This window comes from Piliocolobus tephrosceles, chromosome 1 (assembly GCF_002776525.5).
Source record: "Piliocolobus tephrosceles isolate RC106 chromosome 1, ASM277652v3, whole genome shotgun sequence".
Lineage (NCBI taxonomy): Eukaryota > Metazoa > Chordata > Mammalia > Primates > Cercopithecidae > Piliocolobus > Piliocolobus tephrosceles.
This window is the reverse complement of record NC_045434.1, coordinates 188,444,283-188,467,700: the sequence shown is the minus strand read 5'-3', so window position 1 is coordinate 188,467,700 and position 23,418 is coordinate 188,444,283. Positions and strand designations below refer to the sequence as shown.

Here is a 23,418-nt window from a genome sequence, read left to right as displayed (position 1 = left end):
CTCCCCATCAGTCTGACTGTTCTGTCCAGGTTCAGGCAGAGGCTGGGGTTGCAGGGACTGGGCAGCGGTCATAACGGGAGAGAGAGAGGCTGCCCCGGGCTGTAGGGCTTGGAGTAAAGGGCAGCAGGTGAGTGGTTTCAGGTGAAGGTGTGGGCAGAAGTGGGAGAAGCCTGAGCACAGGAATGTGAGGAGCGTCCCCTGCATGGGAGCAGAGAGCAAGGAGGGCTCTGAGAGGATGTGCACTCTTGGGGACCTGGAAGATGGAGCAGGAGGAGAGCAGGGAGACCTACTCGCAGACTCCATATCAGAAAGTCCACAGGCCATGAGGAAATCCTCAAGGGTGTAGGGTCAGCTATCATCAGTACTTTGGTCATTGGCACAAGCTGAGCCCAGAATGAAGGCAGCCTCTCGGGCAGCAGATCTTCTGAGATGTCCTGGGCTGAGAGGTGCTTTGGCTTTTGAGCCTTATCTTAAGAGAAAACTCTGGATTTGCAGGTGGAGGCAGAGTCTGGGACTAGAAATCTAGAAATGACCACTGTCACAGCAGCATTTCTGCGGAGTGTGTGTGTGTGTGTGTCTTAAGTCTATGTGTGAACACATGAGCACCCCAAGACAGAATTGTGAGTAAAATGTCAATTTCCCATCTGGTTGAACTGCCAGAAAGCTGTTTAAGAGAGGAGGCAGTGGGGGATGACAAACACACCGAACATTGAGTCTTTACTATGTGCTGGGCACTATTGTAAGCTCTTTAGATGTATTAACACATTCATCCTCGCACTGCCCCTCTCCGTACGCTACAGACACAGGTATATGCATGGGCACATAGATACACAGCAACACTAACACTCCTGGGTTCACAGTTGTATATTTGTACACAGAAATACACAGCTGCATAGACACAAGTGCAAACACACATGCAGGGATACTTAAACGTGGATGCAAACCAACACTCACACGTAGAGATGTGCATGGACACCTTGTGTCTTCAGGGGGCAGGTATGGGATTAGGGGAAGGCATTTAGAAAAGTTGTGTAGACAGCAACAAAGATAATGTGGCTACCTTCACAGGCTTTGCGGGCCTGAGCACATGTAATTTTTTAGAGAAGGAAAAAGAGACTCAGAGATGTGAAGTGATTTGCCCAAGGTCACACAGCCACTAAGAGACAGATCTGGGACCCAGGAGGCAGTCAGGCTCCTGAAGCTCCTATCTCCCACACTCACCAGAAAGGCTGTGAAGGCTGCCTAAGAGGGGCTTCCTGTGTGGTGTGAGTCCTGCTTCGCCTGGTCTGATTCCAGCTGGCCTCAGACAGCCCATGGGTGTGGCCAGCGATGTGATGGAACAAACTCGACCCTGTCTAGGGACTGAGCTGAGAAGCTGCTGCCTTCTGGCAAGGAGCCCCGTGCCTGGCCATACTGAGCCTCTCTTTCTCCCCAGGGCCTGTATCCACAGCAGGCAGCGAGGATGCCCTATCAGCAGGCTTTTCACCCCCAGCTGGGATGTTACTCCCAACAGGTGAGTAGACGTTCTCTCCTCCTCTGTCCCGGCTTCATGAAGGCCTTTGGGTCAGAGGGTGCATCTGCTCCCTCCTCTTGGTCCAGCTGGTGACCAGCCACCTGGCCTACCATTGGCTCCGGAGTACAGACTCACATACTGGCATGCATGTGGAGATTACAAACTGATGTCCCTGTGTGACAACACCGGGCACTTAAGGGAGCTCCTCCTGCATGCTGGGCCTGTCCGTAAGCACTGTGTCTGCACTAACTAATTTAGCCTTCAAAATTACCCTGTGAGGTAGGTTATAGATGAGGAAACCCAAGTGCAGAGAGATTAAGTAACTTGCCCAAAGTCATAAAGTGAACATACAAATTAGGTGTTGCTGTGGCAATACATCGCCCCCACATCTCGGGGACTTTCAACAATGAATATTAATTTCTTGCTAGGGTCTACGGACTGGCTGAGCTGGGCTGTGGATCAGGTTTACGTGGGTCCCACATGCCTCTCCTGGGCCTGTGCTGAAGATTCAGTACCTGTTGCTCTTTCCACGGTGGATGGCAAGAGCCCAACAGGGCAAGAAGAAACACGTGATCCCTCTGAAATCCTCAGCTCAGACCTGTCTGTGGGAACTTCCACCCACCTTCCACTGGCCAACGCAAACGACATGGCTTTGCTCAGCATCAGTGGGACTGAGGAGTCATATTCTTCCCATGTAGGGTTGCCAGTTAAAATCCAGGACACCCAGTTAAATTTGAATTTCAGATAAACAAGGAAAAAATGTGTAGTGTCAGTATGTCCCAAATATTTCACAGGATATACTTATGCTAAAAATATGTATTTATCTGAAATTTGAATTTTTATTTGCTAAATATGGCAACACTACTTTCATGGGTAGGTCGGGATAAATATCTGTGGGACAATAATTGAGGTTTGACCTCTGTCAGGCTGGCCTGCCAATGACCATGCTTTACTATGTCTTGTATGTAGATGCACAAAAATACCACCAGAAAATAAAGCAGCAGCAAGAGAAATGCAAACACACACACACACACACACACACACACACACACACACATGCAGATAGAAACACAGGTACAGTTGTACACGTGCCACCAAGTTGCAGGTGTCTGTGTGCAGGCACAGGCACACAAATAGATACAGAAGCACATTGAGGGGTATTGAGTCTTGGGACAGGGATGGGGGTATGAGGAAAGGAGCTTAGAATGGAGGAGCAGAGGGCACCAACACCCAGCCTGCCATAGCCCCAGGCTGGCCTTGCTCCTCCACACAGAGGTGGACACCCCCACACTCCAACTCATACAGCCTCTGCCTCTCCTGTCTCCCCAGGGAGCCCCACCCTCTGTGCAAACTGCACCTCTGACCTAATGTGTTAGAACGTTCGGGAGGGCAGGGAAGAGCCCGTAGGTGTAGGCAGCTTTGTTACCTGGGCCAGCACTGATTTCTCAGCAGCAGGAACCCTTGCATCCTGAGACGAAGCTGGGATGAGAGATGATCTAGGTCAGGAAACCTCAGCCCCATTGCCTCCACACCCGAACAGGAATATCGTCGACCTGGCTCCAGAGAGAATATTTTTAGACAATTACGTGTATGTGTACGCACACATGCATGTGTATGTATTTGAAAAAAGTAATATAAAAACATGGTAAAAAATTTTAAAACTTGGAGGTAATCACTGTTTAATGTATTTTTTTAACATATTTTTCCGGCGATATCTATTTATATAAACATTTTTATATAAATGCAGCATTCTGGGCACACTGTTCCATTGCTTTTGTCAGTGAGGATTATATTTGGAGACAGCTCCAGAGCAAGCTACAAAGCTCTACTTTATAGTGTCATCAGATACATAGAATCAGGGGCACATTTTTGATGACATTGTGTGAGCCCTAGGACCTGCCTCCTCCATTCTGATCTCCTTCCAGGGCCAGGCAGTTCTTCCCCCATGAGGACAGGGGTACTTTCTGCCATGCTGACCCACAGGTCACGACTCCCATCTGTCCTGGGAGGTGCTCTTGGTGTGTTCTGACCTTTAGCTCATCACCTTGGGATTTGGTGCCTGCACCCAGCATCACCAGGCCTCACATCTCCACTGGAGAACACTGGGGAGGACCAGGAGGGAGGACTCAGGTTTCCAGAGAGGACACAGCACAGAGAGGCTGGTGTGAAACAAAGTGTGAGCTCTGGGCTTACCCTTCCAGGGTTCTGACCACAACTCAGATGCTGGAAACACTGAGAAAGTTGCTTCACTTCTCTGAAACTCAGATTTCCTGTTTCCAAACTGGAAATAATAATAGTCCTACCTCACAGGGCTTTCTGGAGTTTTAATGACAGCATCCATGTGAAGGGCTGGGCACATTTTAAGCACTCAATGAGTGCTAGCCTTTGTGGATTTTTTTTTTTTTAGACAGAGTCTCGCTCTGTTGCCCAAGCTGGAGTGCAGTGGCATGATCTTAACTCACTGCAACCTCCGCCTCCTATGTTCAAGCGATTCTCCTGCGTCAGCCTCCCGAGTAGCTGGGGCTACAGGCATGTACTACCACGCCTGACTAATTGTTGTATTTTTAGTGGAGATGGGGTTTCGCCATATTGGCCAGGCTGGTCTCGAACTCCTGACCTTGTGATCTGCCCGCCTCGGCCTCCCAAAGTGCTGGGATTACAGGCGTGAGCCATCGCACCAGGCCTCCTTTGTGGATTTTTTTTAAGATAAGGGCATATGGGGTGAGAGAGGGCTGCCAAGAGTGCCCGATTCCTGAGCACTTGGACCCCAGACTTGCTATTAAAATGGAAATCCAGAAGTTTCTTCAAGTTCTGACTGATACTCCCTTCAGCACAGAAGAGGATAGACATTAGCTCCATATGAGAAAAGGTTTTCTGATATTTGGAGCTGTCAGTAATGGAATGTAGTGCTCATAAGGTAACGAGGCCCACATTATTTAGGTATTCAAGAAGATGCCTTAGTGGTCTTTTCTTTCTTCCCTCCTTCCTTCTGCCCCTCTTCACTTTCCTCTTTCTCCCTTTCTTGCATTCATTCATTTAACATATGTTTGATAAGCAGCGACTGTGTCCCACGCGCTGTCGTAGGGCTGGGGAGAGAGGGGTCAATGAGATGGATGAGGTCTCTGCCTTGTTGCGGCACGATGGTGGGAGCTGCAGCTCTTGGTTGGAGTTCATCACGGGCAATCTCGGAAGCCCCACTGAATTCCTATACTTCCCTAGAGTTTGTGCTCAACACCATTGCCCTTTTTTGCCCTTCCTCCTAGACTCACACTGTCCACGATGGCAGCCACCAGCTATGTGTGGCTATTTAAATTTAAATTGGCTGAAATTAAGTATAATTCAAAACTCAGTTCCTCATGCCCATGAGCCACATTTCAAATGCTCAATTGTCGTGTGTGGCTGGTGGCTTCCACGTCACATGGCACAGATGTAGGACATTGCTGCCATCGCAGGACTTTCCACTGGGCAGGGCTGTCTCAGACTTGGAATCTGTTGAAAGGATCTCAGGAGAGATAGAAGCCAGAGCTGTGTAAATCACAACAGCTTTCTGGGGATAATGAAAGCCTTAAAAATAAACAAGGGGCTTTTGAGATGATTATTGACAGAGGGAAAAGCTAGGGAAACAGGGAAGAGAATGGAAATAATATGTGCTATATGCCTGTCTCTTTATTTGTATCACCTGACTCCATCCCCACTAACAATGTAGTGTTTTCTCATTTTGCAGATGGGGAAACTGAGGCCCAGATAAATTCGGTAACTTGCCGGGCTCACTACAGAAGTTGAGCCCTAGGCTTTCTCCATTCCAATATGTTGCCTTCTATGTACCCAACAGTGACTGAGGGGCACAGGAGCTGAGGCTGCGGGCGGGTGGCTGGGCTTAGAGTTGGGCTGGGGAATGGTGACCTCACCCCTCTCTTCTCTGTGGCCCGCAGGTGACGCCATACAACCCACAGCAGATGGGACAGCAGATCTTCCGCTCTTCCTACACCCCACTACTGAGCTACATCCCTTTTGTCCAGCCCAATTATCCCTACCCTCAGAGGACACCTCCAAAGATGTCTGCCAACCCCCGAGACCCTCCCCCAATGGCAGGAGATGGACCACAATACCTCTTTCCCCAAGCATATGGGTGAGTCAGCCCATACTGGAGGCCTAAGGGTGTCCAGAAAGCTGGTGGGAGTGGGGGCAAGTTGAATGGGCTTGCCCGTGCTTTCTTGGTACATGTGTTCCATGGCTGTGGGGTGGGATGGGCCCTGTACCTGTGGCCAGTGGTTGTGTGGGTCCTGGAGGGACTTGGTGCAGTGATGAAGAGGGTCTGGGCCCTGGTGGGCCCCTTTTGTAGGTGCATTTCAGGTCTGGTTGCAGAAATGCAACTACGTGGTTCATAACATATGGATACCCCTCTCCACAGGCAGGAGCAGTTGGTGCAGTGATACATTTGCCTTTACCCATGTGCTTGGTTACAACAGGACATGGCCAGCTAATCTCCTTAGAGCCCTCACCTCGCACTGTTGGCACCCTGAGCTCCTTGCCAGACTAATCTCCCGAACATCCCATTGACTTTGTGATGAGCCCTGCTGAAGAGCCTTCGACTGCTTATCAGGGCTGCCCACACTTTTCCACCACATTCCCCAAACTGCAGAGGCAAGGAGCTCCTATTTCCTGGGACGATCTAAGGGCTTAACAGCAAACAGCCAGCACAAACTCAACATTCTGGCTGAAAATTCTACTCAAATTGTGCATGCTGTTGAGTCACAAATTTGTGTTTGTTTTAATATAATAATACATAGCCATTCATTCCCACCCACCAAACCTTCCACTAATATGGATGCTCAAAGCGTCAGGTGGTGCCGTGTCATTCCTGGGAACCCCAGTCTCCCCGGCACACCCTGGGGAATGGATGCCCGGGTTTGAGAAACTCACTTCATAGGATGAAGGCCAAACTTCCCAGCCTGACAGTGATTCCCATCCTTCCACCTCCCCATCACAGAACCTTCCTTGCTGTGCCGACCCATGTCATGTCCCCAAACTCTCATCCTTTCAATCAGTATTTTCTCCAAATAGCTTGTTAAAAGGCATAAATGCAGAAAGTGGTTTCAGTAGTCAGATCTGTTTGGGAAAAGCTGTGGGAAACAGAGATAAACAGATTTCTTAACTGTTGGAATTCTCAGATCATTTAATTTCCTAGGGTGCATGGAGAATGTTCAAGAAGGTGGCCAATAGTATTATTTAAATGTGAAATCCACGCTCTTTTTTATTTTATTATTATTATTTTTTGAGATGGAGTTTCACTCTTGTTGCCCAGGCTGGAGCGCATTGGTGCGATCTCGGCTCACTGCAACCTCCACCTCCCAGGTTCAAGTGATTATCTTGCTTCAGCCTCCCAAGTAGCTGGGATTACAGGCGTCCACCACCACATAAAGCTAATTTTTGTATTTTTAGTAGAGACGGGGGTTTCGCCATGTTGGTCAGGCTGGTCTCAAACTCCTGACTTCAGGTGATCTGCCTGCCTTGGCCTCCCAAAATGCTGGGATTACAGCCATGAGCCACTGTGCCCAGCATCCACACCCTTTTAAAAAAAATTTCCTTCCTTCCTTTCCCTTCCTTCCTTCCTTCCTTCCTTCCTTCCTTCCTTCCTTCCTTCCTTCCTTCCTTCTTTCCTCCCTCCCTCCCTCTTTTCCTCTCTCCCTCCCTCTCTTTTCCTTTCTCTTGCAGAGTATATCATGGTGTGTTCCACCTAACACACCCTGGGAAACGCTGTGTTAACACATGTAGTTAATTTGAATTTAGCCTGCAGGGGACCCATAGATGAATAGCATATGCTTCTTCCCTTCAGAGAACTGAGAGCAGATGAAATGTGGGTACAACAATGTTAGTGCCCTGGCAAAGTGAAAGCCATCAAAGTGGCCCAAGGACAGAGGCAGGATCCCTGCAGCGGGGGAGGTTCCTGTGAGCAGCGCTGGGAGGAGGGCATTCCAGGCAGGAGGAGCAAGGCCCTCAGATGGGAAGACATGCGGCAAGCTGGAGACCTGGGGAATAAAGGCGTCTGGCTGAAGCATTAGATTTGTCTCTGAAAAAGGTGGAAAACAGAATTGGAAAAGGGAGGTTGGGACTGGATTATGAAAGGCTTTGGACTGCTAGGCCTGGGGATCCGGGGAAGATTTATACACATCAGAGTGAATTGATGGGCTAGAAGTAAGAGAAACAGGAAGCAGGGTAGGGTGTGGTCTGGAGGTGGCTCTAGGGGCCTATGGGAGAGATTATCATCTCCTGGAGGTGAGAATAGAGACCCAGATAAGCTGCCTGCAGGCTGGACAACTTCCCACATTCTGTGCTGTGACTCTGGTTTCTGGGAAGATAGACTTGCTGAAGAAGATAGCCCTGGCTGTGTCTGGGAGGAAGAGTGGTCTTAATGTCTCCTCAGTCAGCTTTCGGGAACCCCCGATTGGGAGCTGTGAGACCAGAAGGTTGAGACCTGGTCTCCACACGTCTGCAGAGGTTGGAGGAGTGGGAAGGTAACCCGAGGAAGGAGTAGCCTGAGACGTGGGAGATGGCCTGGGGAGAGCCAGAGACAGTGGAGGCAAAGAGGAGGGTGAGGAGAAGGAGCAGGGTGGATTGGCGTTCTGAGAGGCTGAGGAAACCAGGATCACGAGATCAAGGGTGCAAGCCTGAGTACCCAGAGGGGATGATCTGTTCATTCAAAAAACATTGATCCAGCACCTTGTATGTGCCTGGCACTGTTGTAGGCACCAGGGATAATGGAGTGAACGAGACAAAAGTTTTCCTTCTCCTAAGGAACTTTCATTCTAGGAGGAGAAAAGGACAATAAGGAGATAAACAAGTAAGTATGCAAAGTCAGGTCCTCGGGATATGGGTTAGGGTGGGGAGAAGAATCAAGGGTAGCCTCTTGAGCCAAGATCTAAATGAAATGAGAGAAAGAACCATGCATATATGTCGGGGATGAGCCTCTGGGCAGAAAGAATAGAAAGTGCAAAGGCTCTGAGGTGGGAACCTGTGGCTGCAGCACAAACAGTGAGGGACGGAGTGCGTGGAATTAAAATCAGAGGTAGCCAGGGCCAGACTAGACAAGGCCTGGTAGGCATGGCTAGAAGTCTTGTTTCAGCAGCAGTGGAAAACCATGTAGGCTTTTAAATTGATGAGGACATGTTCTAATTTTCTATATAAAACAGATCACATTGGCCAATGTCTGAAGAATGGACTATGAGGGTAAGAGCTGAGGCAGGGGAGTAGGCTAGGCGCTTTATATTGAGCACCAGGCATTGGTGGCATGGATGAAGGCAGTGGCCCTGGGAAAGGGGGCAAGTGAAAAGATCTGTGATGTGTTCTTTTCTTGGTAGAATTGGTGGGACTTGATGATGGTTAAATGTGTAATGAGGGAAGGGAAAAGTCAAGCAAATTCCTTGGTTTTTGACTTGTGCAACTGGAGCAGCAGCAATGCCAAAATACTAAGGTCATTGGGCCTGGCGCAGTGGCTCATGCCTGTAATCCCAGCACTTTGGGAGGCCAAGGTGGGTGGATCACTTGAGGTCAGGAGTTCGAGACCAGTCTGGCCAAGATGGTAAAACCCCGTCTCTACTAAAAATACAAAAATTAGCTGGGCATGGTGGTGGGTGCCTGTAATCCCAGATATTCAGGTGGCTGAGGCAGGAGAACCACTTGAGCCTGGGAAACGGAGGTTGCAGTGAGCCGAGATCATGCCATTGTACTTCAGCCTGGGTGACAGAGCAAGACTTCATCTCAAAAACAAAACAAAACAAAGCAAAATAAACAAACAACAACAAAAAACAAAAAACAACCAAGGTCATGATGACTAGAACAAGGATCTGTTTACTAAGAGTCAGTCTTGGACATGTGAAAATTGTGAGTGTCATTAGACAGATGGGTAGAGTTTTGGATAGGCAGGTGCATATAGGAGTCTGGAACTCAGGGGAGAGATTGGGGCTGGTAATACATTTGGGAGCCATTTACATATACATGATATTTCAAGGAATGGGATGGGATGGAATGAGATGGCCCAGAATACACAAGTATAGAGAAGAGAAGAGGTCTAAGGGCTGAGCCTTGAGACTTCTAGCATGTAGAGGCTGCAGAGATGTGGAGGAACCAGCAAAGACTCTATCAATAAGTAGGACTATCTAGTGAGGTGGGGAAAAAATGGGAAAGTGGAGTGCAGGAAGCCAAGTGAAGAAAGTATTTCCTGAACAAAGAGCTGGTTTTGGGGTGGTGATGCGAGGCGCTGGATGGAACAAGATCAAGGTGAGGCTGCACCTGGCTGGGGAAGACGCATGGGCCTAAGCAGAGAGTTTAGTGTGGAAGACAACAAGGGTTAGCAGAAAAGGTGGAATCAAGAGACAAAACTGTGTAAAGGGGAGAGGAAGGAGAGAGGGGCTTCCATGTCCTCAGGGAAGGAGAAGTAGAACCCTCCCCTCTGCCAAGTCAATTTGTATACATTCATCAGGGTGGGATAACCATACAATTTATCTTCCAAGCAATAATAAATTTGAGAATTAAAAGGAGTACCGATAATAATTATACCAGGCCAGACACAGTGGCTCACACCAGTAATTCCAGCACTTTGGGAGGCCAAAGCAGGTGGATCACCTGAGGTCAGGAGTTTGAGACCATCTTGGCCAACATGGTGAAACCCCATCTCTACTACAAATACAAAAAATTAGCCGGGTGTGATGATGCACACGTGTAGTCCCAACTACTTGGGAGACTGAGGCACAGGAATCGCTTGGACCTGGGAGGCAGAGATTGCAGTGAGTCGAGATTGTGCCACCGCACTCCAGCCTGAGCGACAGAGTAAGACTCTGTTTCAAATAAAAAACTATAAAATAATTATACCAGAAATATCAACATAGAGCCTGGCCCAGGCAAACCAAGACATATGTTCATCATACTCAACAAGCAACTCAAGCTCCTCCTCCTCCAGGAAGCATTCCTTGTTAACTCTTGTCCACACAGATTGCTCCTCTTCCTGGCCCTCTAGTGTACATACTGTCTTGATCATGCCGGTGGCGGTTGATCTGATCAGAAGTTCTCAACCTAGAGGAGCTAGCTGCATGTGTGGCAATCAGATATGAGCTGTATCATGATCATTGTCGATTAGTGATAATTGTTAGATACCGCAGTATGGGTTACAGCCTTTATTTTGAAAGTAGATGGTAGGGTATCCTTATAATAATATCATTACAATTTCTGAATGATCTTCCAATATGATTTCTGAAAGAGAGAAATAGAGGTTGGGTTACCGCTGGCATGGACTGCTTATGAGGCACTCACATTGTGTCAGGTCCTGGGCACTGGATATGAAATAGGTAGTCTGTGCTCTCTTGGGACTTATTTTATTGAGAAGGGAGTGACACGACCCAGCCTAACTTGCCTATGGACACTCAGTGAGCAACAGACACAGTTAGCTGCTGAGGCACTAAAAATGAATGCCGTGGTCTATTTCCATTGCTTCTTCCCTCCTCCAATTGAGGAATTGTTTCATCAATTCATAGGAGGGTACCACGGACGTGAATCTCTTGTATAACACGCATCTGGCCAGCTGAAAAGTGATTGAGAATCCCAGGATTAGATTAAACCTAGCCATTTGCTCTACTGTAATTTGTATTGAGTTCTGTTCCCATTCATTCAAAATATCTGAGCAGATGGGTGAAGAAATTACAGTAGGATTCCAGAAGTGTGAGTAAATGATTCCATCTGGAGAGGTCAGGGAAGTCTTCACAGAGGAGATGGCTTTTGAACTCTATTTTGAAGTATGGATAGGAGTGTGCCAGGGAGAAAAGGAGAGGCGTGTGCATTTCTGCTCTTAGAGGGTGAGGTGTACGTCTTAACTCTTCCTTCCCTGAGGGTCTAGCAAAGACCTAGGCACTCAGTGATGTCTCAATGCTTACTTCTCAGTCAGGGTTGGAGTGAAGGGCCTGATTTAGTTTGGTGCTGGTAAGGGGAGGAGGGACTCTAGGATTGTCCAGCCTCGAAGATCTTACGCTGGACTTGCCTCTAAGTTCTCTGATGTTGTAGATTTTCCTGAGGGACACATCTGGTCCTCTAAGGCAGGTAGAGTGGTCACAGGAATACAGGTCCAGAGAGGGTCCCTGTTCTATGGGTCTTGGGCAGGGAGAGAGTGTAGGCTTCATTGAAACAATATTTGCAGGCTCCCAGGGGCTTCATGATCCAAGTAAACCTAAGGAGAAATGCTTGATTGCCCTCTAATTGTATTATTTTAATATTTTACTTTCCCAAGGCCAAAGCTTTTTTCTTATGGCAAAGCCTTTACCTTCTAAGCCTGTCAAGGTCTTCACTGTTTCAAAAATTAATATATTATTTTTTTCTAATCCTTTTCGATAACATTAGGAATCTCACCATGGCGTCTACCCTCCCTCTCTTCCAGGTTCGGCTCAACATCCGGAGGGCCCTTGATGCACAGCCCCTATTTTTCCTCCAGTGGGAATGGCATAAACTTTTAGATCTCCTTCTCTTCCCCCTTTTCCTCCCTTAGCCCTCGGATCACCGCTAAGGGCTTTTTGAATTTTTGGATTCTGCAAAAGCTTGGTATGAAGTTTGGAAAGGCAAGGTTCTGACCAGGTCACAGACAGAAAACAGCAAGACCAGATTCATCTATTGGCCAACACTGACACACAAACAGCCCCCCTCACACATGGCACAAGCTACACACACACACACACACACACACACACACACACACACACACGCTCCTCATATTCATACTTGCTTGCTCAACCACTTATGCATCTGTATTTAGCTAACATGAGTGATTTTTGTTTTTGTTGTTGTTGGTAAAATAGAAGTAAGACACTTAATTTTAGAAAGTTTGTATTTTATGATAAAAGTATGAGCTGCTTGAAATGGAGTGCGCCTGTTTATTTTTGTTGTGTTCTGCGTAATCTTTACTGCTCATTTTCCCCACGAGACTCAGTGTTTACTCAGGACATGAAAGGAGACCACAAGCTGGAGTCCTCAGAGTGCTGCTATCTAAATATGGGACCTAAGGGATCATAAGCGAGAGGGCTTATCTCTTTTCCCCTGTGATCCACTCACTTCTCAACATCCCAGTGTATGCATCTCAGGAAGGGACATCATAAAGGGAATGCACTTTCTCCTATCCCAAGTGGAAGTTTTCCATAAAAGGTCTCTTTTGGACAAACAATTGGAAAATGTAGCCTGGTAAACAATTTCAAAACCAACGCTAAATATGACAGACTATATCCAATGATTGCACATCAGTACCAAGATAGAGGTCAGTGTCAAAACTGCACCTAATGGCAGCATCCCTAGTCCTGTCTTGTCAAACTCTTACCAATAATTCGAATAAGGACGTTGAGAGCAACTTAATCACATTGATGGAGGACATGACTCTGGGAAGAGGAGACAGCCTGGATCTGTGACAGCACACACTCTTTTTTTTTTTTTTTTTTTTTTTGAGGTTGGGGTTTTTTTCTGTCCCCCCGGCTGGAATGCAGTGGTGCGATCGCAGCTCACTACAAGCTGCACCTCCTGGGTTCACGCCATTCTTCTGCCTCAGCCTCCCAAGTAGCTGTGACTACAGGTGCTCATCACCATGCCCGGCTAATTTTTTGTATTTTTAGTAGAGATGGGGTTTCACCATGTTAGCCAGGATGGTCTCAATCTCCTGATCTCATATTCTGCCCGCCTCAGCCTCCCAAAGTGCTGGGATTACAGGCGTGAGCCACTGTGCCCAGCCAACAGCGCACATTCTTTAACTCTTCTATTGTACCCCCTTGGCAGACATCGCTAATCAGCTATGTCATTCTATCCCCATAAGCTTGGACAAAGCCACAGAGTCATTCTCCATGTGGTGCTCCAGGCAGCTGTCACTGACCAGAGTTGGTCTGTGAAATGAAACCCATGTGCCATGTGTAAACAGGAATTAATGTAAGGATATTCTTTGGTCTAAAAACTGAACTACGCCCATCTAGTTTGGAACCAGCATTCTCAGTTCTCACCTGCTCTATTACCAACCCGGTTATTCACCTGGAAGTTGAACTCCACCGTGAATGAGGCCATTGAGAGACAGCCTGGGGAACATTAGGAGTCCTAACCAAGACAGCAATGGGAGGCTGGGAGTCTGGAGGTCACCAGTGTTTCAGGATGGACCTAAGTCCAGTGCCCACAGGAGCATTTCTTTTGCTGTCACAGTGTAACCCCAGTGGCCTCACTGTTCTTTCTTTCTGGGTCCCTGGAAACCAATTTCTCTCCCAAGTTCCCTCAAGACTTATGCCTTCTTACTTTCTTCATGGCCTAAGTCTAGGATTCCCTGGAAGTCCTTCAACTCCCTTCCCCAGTGCTCGACCCTACTTTGGGCATTTCTTGTTTCTTCTTGATAGCCTTGGTTAACAGTCTGTCCCGAAGGTCTTTCTTATATTGTACTTCTAGGTATTGATCCAGGCTAGACTATAGTTTGCCACCCTCCCTTGATCTCAGCATGTTGGGAAACAGGAGACAGTAAAAGAAAAATCATGGGTTTGCCTTTGGCCAGACCTGGTTTCTTAGCTGCTTTCCAACTATGACTTGGGGCAGAGAACTTAACTTCTCTGAACCTCTTTTTCATGAGTGGCCATATTAAGAGTTGTGAGGATTAAAAGATAATGTAGACTTAACATAAACTTTGTCTACTTAATATAGACTTGTGGCTTTAAGATGGTGGAGTAAAGATGTTTCTTTTCCTCTTCTCTTGAAACTGACCCCCAAATAACAAGGAGAACAAGTAAACCTGTACAAACTCTATCCTCAATGAAACTCGGAGAAATGGGTAATCCCATCCCATATACAAAGGCAGAAATGAGATGGAGGAAAGGTAAATGCCTTAGCAGAACAGGGGAAGATCACATGGAAATGCCTGCCAAAGGAAATATCAACAAGAAGCTAGTCATTTCTCCTGCAGAGCCCCAATGGTCCTAGGAACTGGAGGTGCCAGGTGCTAGACTCCATGGAAGGTGGGGCTAGAAAGAGGTGAAAGCAACCTGGCCCCACAAAGCCAAAAGCCATGGCCGGTTCTGTAGGAGACAGCAGGCATTTTCTCCAGAGAAATGTACAGACCATGCATAAGGACTGTGGAGATGGCCCAGATGGAAAATGGGGATCAAGTGTAATACACATACACTCCTCAATACCAGCAGCTAGGCTTTAACCAAGAAGCAGAGGTTTGGAAGCTCCGCTAGAGAAACTGAATTGCCTCAAGGCATTTGGTGGTACCAGGGAAAATTACCCTACGATTAATGCCCTTTTAGAAAGACCTTCCAATCAACTTTTTAGAACAATCTCCAACAAGAAAGAAATAGATCAAAGCAAAGGTAAGAAGGAACTAAGGAGAGACTGACTGCAGTATTATAAGGGAGACAAGGTAGTACATTTTAAAAATAAGGATGATATGCCATATGCTTATTGTTTTAAATCAGAATAAGAAAGTGTTTTTGGAAATTAAAACGGCAATAGCTGATGTAATTTTTTAAGTGAAAGGGCTGGAAGTTAACATCACAGAGATCTCATGAAAGAAGAATAAAAAAATACATAAGGGTGGGTTATAGGAGATAAAAGATAAGCAAATGAGAGGACCAGTACAGAAGACCCAATATCTGGCTAAGGGACATTCTAGGCAACAGAGTGAAAATGGAGAGGATGTAAATACTAATGAAAAAAATAAAAGAAAATCCCCCAGATTGAAAGGCCCAAACAAGTGCTCAGCAAAGTGAAAGAATAAGATGCACATTGAAGAATATCCCTATGAAATTTCAGGAGAGCAAAGATAAAGACAAGATTCTGAAATTTCCCAAAAAACCAACTCACATACAAATGCTCAAGAACCAAAATGGCAGCAGAGTTCTCAACAGTAACACTGGTACCTAAAACATCCTGAAACAAAGGCGACAGAACTTCAAGTGGAAATAATTTTCAACCAAGAATTCTAAATCCAAACTCTGCCTCGTGAAGGTAGAATAAGATGCTTTCAGATATGCAAAGTCTCAAAAAATTTACTTCCCTGCACATTTGTCAGGAAGCTAAGGGAAGGTGTACTCCAATAAGACAAGTGGGTAAACAAAGAAAGAAGACATGGAATCCAGGAATCAGGTATTCAATGTGGAGGGAGGCTAAGGAGATTCCTGGGATGATGGAAAAGGAATGTCTTCACTCAGGAGACATGAAACAGAGCCTCTGAGAGCCACCGCCACCAGTCCAGATTGGAGTAGGAAGTTGGTGAGCTCCAGAAGAGAGGCATGTCAGTGGAGGTTGGGGAATGGCTGGAGAAAAAAATGATAGATTATTCTGATGGAGCTGATTCTGTGGAAAATTGTATTAAGAGTTGTTTTATAGCAGTTGGTGGGGGTGGGAAGCTTTAACTATAAATTCAAATTAAAAAAGGAACAGTTGTTATTAACTCAGCAGTGAACAATATTTACCTGGTTACAACAATAAAAAGTTCAAATATAGATTTAACAAAAAATGGTGATAAATTGTAACCGTGGTGGGAGGATGAAGGTGGAGAGAAGGTGTGAATAGAGCTAAAATCCTCATTTATCATAATAGGAAGGCAGGAGGTAATATCTAAAATGGATGATACCAGAGATAGTGGAATTCATATAATTATCTAGAAATCTGGAGATAAACACCAAGATAAAGAGCCAAGAGAGTTAGGGGCATTGATTTGTGGGGGAAGACGGTGCAGGGATCACTGCCTTGTTTATTAGACTTTTTAGCACTATTTGGCTTTTAAACCATGTATATGCATTACTTTAATAAAAATAAGGATTTATTTAAAAGAGAGAGAAGTTGCATGTAGAACACTAGTATGATGCTTGGCATACAGTAGGTATCAAAAATTCTTGTTGAATTGTATCAAGCTGCCTTCTGACACAGCTAGAGCCCACTGCCCCAGCTCTCATCCCAGAATGTTTGAGAATCAGATTCTCAGAAGTCCTTAGAAACTTTTTTTCTCAAGAATTTCTTATGAAGAGAATTTAGGTGAAGGGGGGCCTGGAGCCAATGGCCAATGCTTTTCCAACACATTGCACCCCTGACTCTGCTCACGTCTCAGGGAATTCCAGAAATAGTTGAAGAATAATGGGAACAGGGACCCTGAGTGCTTTTCCTGATCCAGCATCATGAAGTCTGAATGGGACTGAAAACTCCCAGCTCTTCCCGGCTCTTCTGTGGGTTCCTTCAAACCCACCTTCCCCCACCCCATTCATTCAGCACACAGTCACTGAAAATGCATCCTTAGGGATACATCAGTGGGTAAGACAGAGACAGTGCCTGGCCCTGTGAATTTGTAAGCACAGATATTCAATCATAGCTACTGTGAAAGGAGATGAGGTTACCAAAGGCACACACTGGCAGCTATGAGAGCACATACCAGGATCACCCAATCCAGTTCAGAGGGTCAGATAAGTGATGTCTACTCTTTTTTTTCTTTTTATTTATTTATTTCTTTTTTTTTTTTTTTTTTTTGAGACAGAGTCTCACTCTGTTGCCAGGCTGGAGTGCAGTGGTGCGATCTCAGCTCACTGCAACCTTTGTCTCCTGGGTTCGGGTTCAAGTGATTCTCCTGCCTCAGCCTTTCAAGTAGCTGGGACTACAGGCATGCGCCACCACGCCTGGCTAATTTTTGTATTTTTAGTAGAGACGGGTTTTCACCATGGTGGCCAGGATGGTCGCAATCTCTTGACCTTGTGATCTGCCTGCCTCAGCCTCCCGAAGTGCTGGGATTATCGGTGTGAGCCACTGTGCCCGGCCAAGTGATGTCTGCTCTTTTAACATTCCTGGTCTTTGCAGTGAATTCCCATGTGACATGTTTTCCAGTTGTAAGCCTCCAGTTTTCTTCCTGGACACACTCTACTTGTGAATTTCTCTCTCTCTCTCTCTCTCTCTTTATTTTAGAAGGAGTCTCGCTCTGTCCGCCAGGCTGGAGTGCAGTGGCATGATCTCAGCTCGCTGCAACCTCCACCTCCCGTGTTCAAGCAATTTTCTTGCCTCAGCCTCCCAAGTAGCTGGGACTATAGGCACACACCACCATGCCTGGTTAATTTTTGTATTTTCAGTAGAGACAGGGTTTCACCATATTGGTCAGACTGGTCTCAAATCCCTGACCTCAGGTGATCCACCCACCTTGACCTCCTAAAGTGCTGGGATTACAGGCCTGAGCCACCGAGCCCAGCCTATTTGTGAACCTTAACACAAACAGTAGTCTTTATGTAGTTTAAGCGAGTTGAGGAGTAGCATTTTGTGGGAGTTCTAGAAATACTTCATAAAGTAATACCAGCGACTAATCATCAAGCACTTACAATGGAACAGGCGCAGTGCTATATACATCACCTTTATTATCTAATGTTCATAATAACCCTATGAGATATATATATTTATTACAGATGCAGAAACTAAGGTTCACAGTGAGTAAGTATCTTGTTTCAGGTCACACAGTGAGCCAGTATTCTTACCCACCTTTCCTGGTCCTTCCCTGTTTCTCGTAACACAGCCTGCAGCGAATGAACTTTGTTGGAACTTATACCATATGGTTCATGGCTATTACATTTTCAGACAACTAAGACTTCTGAGACATTTTCTGGTATGAGTCGGTGTCATAAGAAAGTAGGAGGCAGGGGCTGAGGAGGTCAGGGAAGCAGCGGTGGATTCTCCATAAGAAAGGGAGAGATCACCTGAAGCAGGGAAATCAGCTCTCAGCCTTCAAACTCCTCCTCCAGGACTTCAAATCATTTTCCCAGCCTCCCTCTTTTGGGAGAACTTCCTCAGTTCTGTGTTATACGTTCCTCCACATGACAGGGATTGTTGATTGGGACCAAATATGCATTCCCTCTTTCTCCTTAGTAAAGGAACCCCACTTTCAGAGCGACACATGGGCATCCAGAGTATGTGACTTACTTATGGCCAAATGGGATGTAGGCAGAAGTATTCTGTATGGTTTCTAGAGGTGGAGGCCTCATGATGAGGTTGGTAGAGGAACCAACCTCAAGAAGGAACTGGGCCTCTTAGTACCTTTGAGATTGTGGAATGGTCAAACCAACCCTCCCACAAGGGAGTGCCTATCCCTGGGTTTTGTTTACATGATTGGAAAGTGAATGCTTTTTAAAAGCAACTGTAATTTTGGGTTTCTTTCACACATAATCCCAATCGACTTTTTTTTTTTTTAATTTTTGAGATGGAGTCTCGCTCCGTCATCAGGCTGGAGTGCAGTGGCGCAATCTTGGCTCATGGCAATTTCCGCCTCCCTGGTTCAAGTGATTCTCCTGCCTCAGTCTCCCAAGTAGCTGGGATTACAGGCATGCGCCACCACACCCAGCTACTTTTTGTATTTTTAGTAGAGATGGGGTTTCACCATGTTGGCCAGGATGGTCTCGATTGCCTGACCTCGTGACCCACCCCCCTTGGCCTCCCAAAGTGCTGGGATTATAGGCGTGAGGCACCGCACCTGACCCTTAATTGACATTTTAAAATGAAGTAACACTATTCCTTCAAGAACACCTTCCTCTTTTCACTACCAGATGTTCTTCATATTAGGTAATGTTCATCCATCCATTTATCCATCCATTCTTCCATTCACCCATCTTTGTATTTATTCATCCAATTATTTAGTAGATATTTATCAAATGCCTCCCTTCTACCAGGCACTGGGCTAGGTGCTGAGTTGCATAGGTAAACAATCGTATGCTCTGACCTCACAGAGTTAACTATCTTGCAAGAAAGAAGAAAGACTTTTCCACAAAGAAAGCTTTCCTTGCCACAAACACATTGTCCAGACGTTACCAAACGGAGAAAGAGGTAATTGACTTGGTGGGGTCAAGCTCATAAATGAAACATATGTGTCATTTGCTTCACTTTACAAGGAGATAAACAGTCCTAGAGAATGCAAAGGTGGCCTATCTATATTTTCCAGCATTGCGTCTTTTTGTGCAATAAATGGGGCCAAGTCCCCACTATCAGTCAGGGCCCAGGCATGAGACAGAAGTGACTTCAATTATGTCAATAGAAAGAATTTAATATATGTAATGATTAAGTCTGTACCGAACAACTGAAAAGGCATAACAAGAATTCCAAGGGTATCACAGAAGCAGCAACTGCCGGAAGCAGCTGTTGCCCAAAGGGAAGAGGGTGTAATGATTAAAACGTAAAAGGCTGGAGGAGGAGCCTCGAGGAGCTGATGTCTGGATCTGGGAAGCGGGGCCTATTTAGCTGATGTTAGTGTCTCTGGGCACACAGGAGGGCTTTATGGGGTAGGGACCCATTCTCTGAGGGGGAGGTGCATTGAGGCTGGTTTTGCAAGTTTGCAAGTGTTGGGAAAATAGTAAACTTGATGCAACTATTGCTATTAGAAAAAAAAATTGCCATTGCTAGGTTGATGTTGACCAGCATAGGAGCCAAATGGGACCAAATAATCCCTTCTTCCTCCTCCAGCCTCTAGTGCCCCTTATTGGCGGAGCCTGACAGGCAACCAGAAGGCAAAGCAGAAATATGGCTTATAGAGTTTCAGGAGCATTGGGAATGGGTTTGAAGCCAAGTAACTGGCCTAATAACTAGAAAACCCTCAGTTATAGACTGAAGATTTGTATCCTCCGAAAATTCATATGTTGAAGTCCTCACCCACAGTGTGATGGTTTCTAGAGATGGGACCCGTGGAGGTAATTAGGATTGGATGAAGTCCTGTTAGGTCCTATTAGATTAGATGGGTTTAGTGTCCTCACAGGAAGAGCCAACAGAAAGCTTACTCTCTCTCCAAAGAAGAGGTCATGTGAGCACAGAGCAAGATGGAAGCTACCTGCATGCCAAGAAAGGAGGCCTCGGAATAAAACCTACTTGCTGGCACCTTGATCTTGGTCTTCCCAGCCTTCAGAACTGTGAGAAATAAATTCCTGTCGTTTAAGCCACCCAGTCTATACTATTTTGTTATGGCAGCCCAAGCAAACTAAGATATTCTCCAATAACCTTGACATGGGAACTTTTGAATGTTTGTGGAATGCTCTGAAGTTATCAAATGTGGAAGTGAATTCTCTCCAAGAGTTATCTTCTGAGACTCATCTCCACCAGTTCACCAGCATGCCAAGCCTTAGAGAAGAGCGGAGTGTGTGTATGTTCCTGGATGTTAACATTCCCTGGACAAAACATTTTTGTACAATGTTTCTCCAAATCCTCTTCATTCTTCAGAAATTGTCTGTTGTCCTTCAGGAATCACCCCAGGAAGCAGGGGGGTTGGGTGGGGGGCGATCAAAAACTATTAATCAACAGAAAAGTCCTCTTCTTGCTGCATCATAAAGTCTTAAGGCTTAGCTTCAGCAGTTTATTAAATTACCAGAACGCCAAGAAAAATAGCTTTAATAACACATTTCTGCCTAGCTATTATTTTTTTATAATCCAGAATGGAGAATTAAAAGGCTCCCTACCATTTAAAATAGCACTTTTAAAATTAAAATGAACATGTTAGAGGGATTTTTTTTTTTAACTCAAAAAACAAGCCATTGATTCAGGATATGATTATTCTGAGCCGAAATTTTATGGCTAAATCTTTGTGTGGTATAAAGAAAGGAGGAGAAATGGTTTTCCTTGAAAGGTTTAAAAGTATATTAATTAGAACAGGTGGACGGGCAGGTCACTTTGTCCTCTCATGTGGTTTAGTGTTACAAATACTATTTTCAAAAATTATGATGTTGAAGTACCTGAGATAGAGATGTTGTCTAGAGACTAGCTGGCCACCCAAATGGGGCTTTGAGGGGAGCAAAGCCACAGTAAAGTGCTCTCAGTTCAGGTTCTGCTTCTGAGCTTTGCAAATTCAAAAACTTTATCAGAGCCTCAGAACTAACCTAATTCACTGGTTAATGCATAAACCCAAATGTAATTTATTTCTAATGAGAGACTCCTCAATAATTTTTTTTTTTTTTGAGATGGAGTCTCGCTCTGTTACCCAGGCTGGAGTGGAGTGGTGTGATCTTGGCTCACTGCAACCCCCGCCTCCCAGGTTCAAGCAATTCTCCTGTCTCAGCCTCCTGAGTAGCTGGGACTACAGGCGCACACCACCACACCTGGCTAATTTTTGTATTTTTATTAGAGATGGGGTTTGACCATATTGGCCATGCTGGTCTCTAACTCCTGACCTCGTGATCCACCCGCCTTGGTCTCCCAAAGTGCTAGGATTACAGGCGTGAGCCACTGTGCCTGTCCCTCAATAATTTTTAACAAGTATTTGTTGAACTCTAACTATGAAATAGGCATTAGCCATAGATTAAATGGTAAACACATCATAGACTGTGCCCACAAAGTTTATAGTGTGAGTGATGGGGAGGGTGAGAGATACAAATATACTATGAAATGTTTCTACTATCAGGTGCCACGGAGATGTAGAGGGTTGTAGTGTTAGTTATCTACTGCTTGGTGTAACAAATTACTCCAAGACGTATCGGTATAAAACAATAACACTTATGATCTCACATTTTCTTGGGCATGGCTTATCTGGCTCCTCTGCCCTAGGGTCTCTCACAGGATGCAATCCAAGGGTTTTCTAGGGCTGCAGTCTTATTAGAAGGCTTGACTGGAGAGGATCTGCTTCTAAAGTGAGTACTGTTGTGTTTGTTGGCAGGAATCAGTTCTTTTCACGCTATTGGCTACAGGCCTCACCTGGTTCCTTGTTGCTCTCCAGAGAGCATCTTACAACATAGCCGCAGGAAGGCAAGAAAACGTGCCAGCAAGAGTCTACTAGCACGATGAAAAGTGTAATCTTTTTTGTGGATAACTATTTTTTTTTGTAGATAACTATATATTTTTGTAAATAATCTAATCATGGAAGTGGCACACCACCATTTTTCTCAAATTTTATTTGCTGTAAGTGAGTTACAAGGTCCAGCACAAGGAGAGGAACACACAAAGGCATGAATCCAGGAGGTGAGAGTTACCGGGAGCCACATCGGAAGCTGACTACCACAGTGGTCTTGTCTTGAATTGGGAAAAGCAGGGGGTTGCCTGGAAAAGCAGCCCCAGTAGAGAACAGTAGTTAGTAGTTCTAGAATCATTTTTCTTGTATTCAAAGTCTGATTCTACCACCTACTGTTCTTCCTAAGCTTACCCTTCTCTAACATCTAGATGCTTCATTCAACACATATTTATTGAGTGCCTACTTTGTACCAGGTACTATTGAAGACACTGAGGAATCAGCAGTGAACAAAACAAAGTCTGCTCCCATGAAGTTTGCAGCCTAGTCAAGGAAGAAATTAACATTGCTGCCATTATCAATGGTATTTCGGTGGCGTCCAGAAAGACCTTAGGGAATTGCATCACATACCTGGGGAGGACAGCCTTTCACGCAAAAGGAGTTGTAAAAGCAAAGAACAATAATAGTACCTAATTTATATGGTTGCTGTGAAAGTTAAATAAAACATATGCTACAGACAGCAGAGAAGAGGCCCTGCAGAAAAGTAAAGCAGGTTAAGGGATGGAGAGTGGGATGCTAATCTTACTATATTTTCTTTTGGTAAATTTTATTTTTAAATAATTTCAAATATACATACAGAAAAGTTGCAAGAATAATACAAAGATCTGCTATATACCATTCACTCAGGTTCTCTATTATTGTTTTGCCATGTTTGCTTTGTCATTCTTTCTTTTATGTTGTTATTTTCTGAACTATTTGACAGTAAGTTACTGATATAATATCCCTTTACCTCTAAATACTTTAATGTATATTTTCTAAGAGCAAAGATGTTTTCTTTATCACAGTCATAATATAATTACAAAAATTGGGAAATTAACATTGATACTATTATCTCATCAACAGATTTTATTAAAATTTTAACACTTGTACTTTTTTTTTCTAGTCTTGGATTCAATTCAGGATCACATGTCCC

The 23,418-nt window shown here is 45.3% G+C and overlaps 1 protein-coding gene across 2 annotated transcripts in view; it reads left to right on the top strand.

The window, feature by feature from the left end:
• The window catches only part of C1H1orf94 (chromosome 1 C1orf94 homolog), a 52,350-nt gene extending 39,941 nt beyond the window's left edge, over window positions 1–12,409 (top strand). For both annotated transcript variants that reach the window (XM_023232322.2, XM_023232321.2), the window contains exons 5-7: window positions 1,436–1,513; window positions 5,446–5,642; window positions 11,934–12,409. In XM_023232322.2, coding sequence (XP_023088090.1) covers window positions 1,436–1,513; window positions 5,446–5,642; window positions 11,934–12,009 — 351 coding nt within the window. In that variant the 3' untranslated portion in view covers window positions 12,010–12,409. The remainder of the gene's footprint in view (window positions 1–1,435; window positions 1,514–5,445; window positions 5,643–11,933) is intronic.
• Window positions 12,410–23,418: the final 11,009 nt, after the last annotated feature.